This window comes from Triticum aestivum, chromosome 3B (genome assembly GCF_018294505.1).
Source record: "Triticum aestivum cultivar Chinese Spring chromosome 3B, IWGSC CS RefSeq v2.1, whole genome shotgun sequence".
Lineage (NCBI taxonomy): Eukaryota > Viridiplantae > Streptophyta > Magnoliopsida > Poales > Poaceae > Triticum > Triticum aestivum.
Genome location: NC_057801.1, coordinates 790,400,534 through 790,405,280, shown reverse-complemented (window position 1 = coordinate 790,405,280; position 4,747 = coordinate 790,400,534). Strand labels below are relative to the sequence as shown.

Below are 4,747 nucleotides of genomic sequence, written 5' to 3'. Positions count from 1 at the left end.
ATCTTTTTTGGTCCATCAGGCGTTTTTCGTACGTTATCCTTTTTTTCGTCCGTCGCTTTTGCTTTTAAGTTTCGTTTTACCACAGATCAAAAATAATAAAATAAACATGAGGACTCGAACCCTGCCCAGTGGCGGATCCAATACGGGGCATGGGTGTACAGATGTACACCCAAAATAATGTGGAAACAAAAAATTATATATAGGCTTATATAACATATGACTATACTACAGGCCCAATTGGCCCATGTGTGCCCGACAGATGTAGACACGTACCAAGCCACCGACGCACGAGCACGAGACGAGAGAAACCTAGCCTGCCTTCCCGTTCCAGTTCCTCTTCGGCTCTTCCCATGGACCAGGCGGCGGCGCTGATGCCGATGGCGATGGTCATGGCTAGGGAGCCACCGGCGGAGGAGCTCCTCGTATTTTCCGTGGAAGACACGGCGCCCAGGCCCAACAGCTGCACCATGCCCGCTTCCGCCGGTGGCGGTGGGGAGGAGCGACGGCCCGGACCAAGCGCCGCAGCACCAGAGAGGGTCCCGGCGGCCGCCGCTGCAGTAGCAGACACTATGGAGCCGAGGGAGGGGACAGTGGAGCAATTGACTCCAACACCTCAGTCAATTTGTAAGCCTAAGGTAAATCCCCCTTCCATCTTCCATCTTCCAAGTCTGAATTTTTCTGTTGATTCGATTCAGTGTGAAATCCCCAAGTCAATTTGTAGCTTCTATTCAATTCAGAGAGAAACAACTATAGATGTGATCAGTACTGGATGTGATTGAGGAGGCAGGATTTGGTTGATTTTATTAGCAGAAAAATAACAAAGGAACTCTCTTTGGATTGTAGGCAGTACAACATCCAAAACATAAGAGGAAGACCATCGATTTGAAAACTTTATGGACTAGAGTTGGGAAGAAATCAAAGGCATGCATTCAGGTTGAGAAACAAGTGCATGATGTATCCCCTTCAGTTCAACAGCTACAGATTGCTAGTGCCATTAATGTTGAACCTAAGATTGTGAGCGAAGCAAGTGAAGAATCTGAAAATGTAGGGGAAGAGGATGACAGTGAAGATGGAATTTATGATGTTCAATTGCTTGAACCTGATCCTGGGTTGAGGATCCCTATCGCTGATTATGATGTTAATGATCAGGATAGGATTAGAAGAAGATTCATTGCAAGAGATGGGTTTGAGTAGGCCGGGTGACACTCGTTGGGGATCTCACCACAAAACTATCATGCATATTCTCCGCATGTATCCTTCAATTCGGCTAGTTCTCATCAAGATATCTAAAGACCAAACTCAAAGCAATGAGTCTATGCTTGCTGAAACCATGTTGACATATTTTGAGTCATTTGACTTTGTTTTCATGGCACACTTGTTGCAAACCATGTTTGGGCACACCAATGACTTAAGTCATGCTTTGCAAAAGAAAGATCAAGACATTGTTAATGCCGTTGAACTCATTCATTTGACAAAGATTCAATTGCAGTTGTTGAGAGATGATGGTGGATGGGAAACTTTTCTTGAAGAGGTTACTTCTTATTGTGTCAAGCATAAAGTCAGGGTTCCTCAAATGGGTGGTCAGTACAAGCCTCCGGGAAGACCCTCAAGATTCTACAAAAATCTCACGAATCTCCACCGCTTCCATGTTCAGATGTTTTTGGCTCTTATTGATAGGCAACTTCGAGAGCTTGGAGATAGATTTGATGAGGTAAACACCGAATTGCTTCATTGCATGGGATCATTCAGTCCGGTTAATTCTTTTGCTGCTTATGATAAGGAAAACTTGGTTAAGCTTGCACATCTTTATCCTTTGGATTTCACGGAGGAAGATCTGATGCATATTCCATATCAACTTACACACTTCATTACTGATATGCGTAGAGATGAGAGGTTTAGAAAGGTGAAAAATATAGTTGACCTTTCTATTATGCTTGTTGAGACAAACAAGAGTGTCACTTATAACCTTGTTTACAAGCTTCTCAAATTGGTCCTAATCCTACCAGTAGCAACAGCTAGTGTTGAGAGAGTATTCTCTTCCATGATTTACGTGAAAAACAAGCTACGCAATAAAATGGGGAATCAACTCTTGAATGACTGCCTGGTTACATTTATTGAGAGGGAATTCTTCTTTGAAGTGAAGGATGATGTTGTCATATCTCGCTCTTTCAAGCCATGACAAAGCGTATGGTCGAGTTGTAATTTTCTTATTTATTTTGTAATTTCCTTAATCATTCGAGATTTTTTTGCTAGTGAACAATTTATATTTGAATATGTATTGTTGTGAACCAATTGGCTCCTTTATTAGTGTGGATTTTCTTTTTTGAACACCCAATATTAAATTCCTGGATCCGCCACTTTTATATTTGTTGTATTAATGTTGCGCCTCATAGGAAAACAAAATAAGATGGCACTGGTGGTGTTTCGAACTCAGGACCATCACCCTGCCATCGAAGGGACAAAACCAACTGAGCTAGATTATTGATGTCTGAAGGCATTGGGTTCCTTCTCTAATTAAATAGCCTATGTCGCTTCTATATATCTAATGATACCGGTTAATCCCACCTCGCTGCTTTAGATCAAATCTTACTGATTTAAATACATCAGCGAGTAGCACAGAAAACAACAAGAAAAAGACCCAATAAAGAAGAAAATGCATGCACGCTGGAGGATTGAGAGGGAGATGCATGCATCATTGGTTGAAAGGAATAAAACTCGCCTTGCCCTTAGAAGGTAAGTAATTAATCAGGAAAGGAAAGGATTGAAATTTGCTATGCCGTTCGAGAAGGAAAGGAATTTATAGAGAAAAAAAGTGGAACAGAGCGGACCGGTTTAAATGCCACAATCATGCACGCAGACCCGAACATGCTGGTGCCCATGGACGTGAGGTATACGAGTGCCCTCCTCCATGTTACAAGTTCCATGCAAGCAACCACGTTCAAGTGCAGGTATGCATCACGCTCCTGTTGTGTAATACGGCTCCTTTTTTTCAATCAGTATATTCAAAAGAAATAGTACTATTAACAAGGTATTCCCTACTTTTTTTTTGCGGGGTTAGGCATTCCCTACACTTTAGACAAGAATTATTTGTACGCAAAGACACACTCTCATTCGTTGTATATATGCATCATGCAATGCAAGCACCCATCATATATAAGTGCATCTGTTAACCAGTGTTCATGTCTCATGACAAGATTTTTTTTCTTATGTATAAGTATATCATGCATGCACATGGGATATCTCCTAATACACCATAACCGTTAATTATGCAATCTGATAGAGCCTTCCGAGAAGATTTCCCATGACAAAATTGCCGCAAACATGCAAACTGTAAACCTACATGCTCTGGGTGAGAAAATTAACTAACCTTTCAATATGTTTTCTTTCTTCAAAAATAAAACTAGGAGCAAACATTCGAAACATGTATAGTCTAAATGAAAAAAAAATACGCACTTAAGTGCTTTTTACTTTTTGCCACCAACATAGTCATATTTTGTGTACAATGACCAAGGAAGATCATGTAAAAACCCAGACTGTTTTAGAAAATTAAATAAACTCACAATGACAAAAAATGAATAAGGGATCACCTAAAATAATTCTTAGCCCCAGATTTCATCAATTTAAAATTGTAGCAGTTCGATAGGGTTTCAAGCTACAGAAATTTTGGTACAAATGTCGCTAAATGAAATTTTAATTATAAAACTGACTCTTATTTTTTACTACTATATGCTAGAAAACAGTTCAAAAAAAACTATATGTTAGAAAATTTACATTACCTGTAGAATTTTGGAATAACTTTCCAAGGAGGACTAACATATAATATACGTATTCTATAAGCTATCAATCAGTGTACAAAACACTGTGTGCCTTTGTAACTAATATTGCTACTATTAACTGTTAGTAATTTAGATTGTAGGCTCCACAACATGCAAGTTAAGTTGAGAAATTAAGCTTTAGTAATATTGTATATATTTATAATATTAGTACTTCCAAAGCGGTCAAATTAGTGAATGTGTACCCATTGCAACGCACGTGTATGTTTGCTAGTTGAGATATAATGTGTAGTAACAGCCCATAATGCAATAAATATTGATATAGAAGCATGATGCAAAATGGACGCATGAGTGGCCCCCCTCTGGTGCTTTCTTCGCCCAATATTTTTAATATTCCAAAACTGACTTTCGTGGAGTTTCAGGACTTTTGGAGTTGTGCAGAATAGGTCTCTAATATTTGCTCCTTTTCCAGCCGCCGGCATTCTCCCTCTTCATGTAAACTTTGTAAAATAAGAGAGAAAAGGCATAAGTATTGTGACATAATGTGTAGTAAGAACCAATAATACAATAAATATTTATATAAAAGCATGATGCAAAATGGATGTATCAGGCATTAATCCTTTTGTGGAGTAGAGCAGCAATCACAGTACCTGGCTTATGACTCTATGTATCTATAACCTTCCTCCTTGGCTGTGCATGAAGCGGAAGTTCATTATGATGCCAGTTCTCATCCAAGGCCCTAAGCAACCCGACAACGACATTGTTGTGTAGCTAAGGCCATTAGTTGAAGAACTTTTATAGCTGTGGAATGGAAATGGTGTACGTGTGTGGGATGAGCACAAATATGAGGAATTTGACCTACATGTGTTGCTGTTTGTAACCATCAATGATTGGCCTGCTCTCAGTAACCTTTCAGGACAGAAAAACAAGGGATACCACGCATGCACGCACTGTTTAGATGACACCGAAAGTAT

The 4,747-nt window shown here is 39.7% G+C and overlaps 1 protein-coding gene across 2 annotated transcripts; it reads left to right on the top strand.

The window, feature by feature from the left end:
• Positions 1-300: 300 nt before the first annotated feature.
• On the top strand, positions 301-2,350 carry LOC123066600 (uncharacterized). Of its 2 annotated transcripts, none has more exons than XM_044489649.1 (2): positions 301-635; positions 1,490-2,350. In XM_044489649.1, exons 1-2 carry the CDS (start codon positions 351-353, stop codon positions 2,177-2,179), a joined length of 975 nt encoding a protein of 324 aa, XP_044345584.1. In that variant the 5' UTR covers positions 301-350; the 3' UTR covers positions 2,180-2,350. The 2 variants fall into 2 exon arrangements, with proteins under 2 accessions (XP_044345584.1, XP_044345585.1); XM_044489650.1 differs by having other exon boundaries at positions 844-2,350.
• The last annotated feature ends 2,397 nt before the right edge of the window (positions 2,351-4,747 follow it).

Bases quoted from the DNA above. Each gene is read 5' to 3' on its own strand.
- LOC123066600 (XM_044489649.1), top strand. From the start codon at position 351: ATGGACCAGGCGGCGGCGCTGATGCCGATGGCGATGGTCATGGCTAGG. The intron at 636-1,489 runs GTAAATCCCCCT...ATTCAATTGCAG, and splicing joins AGTCAATTTGTAAGCCTAAG to TTGTTGAGAGATGATGGTGG.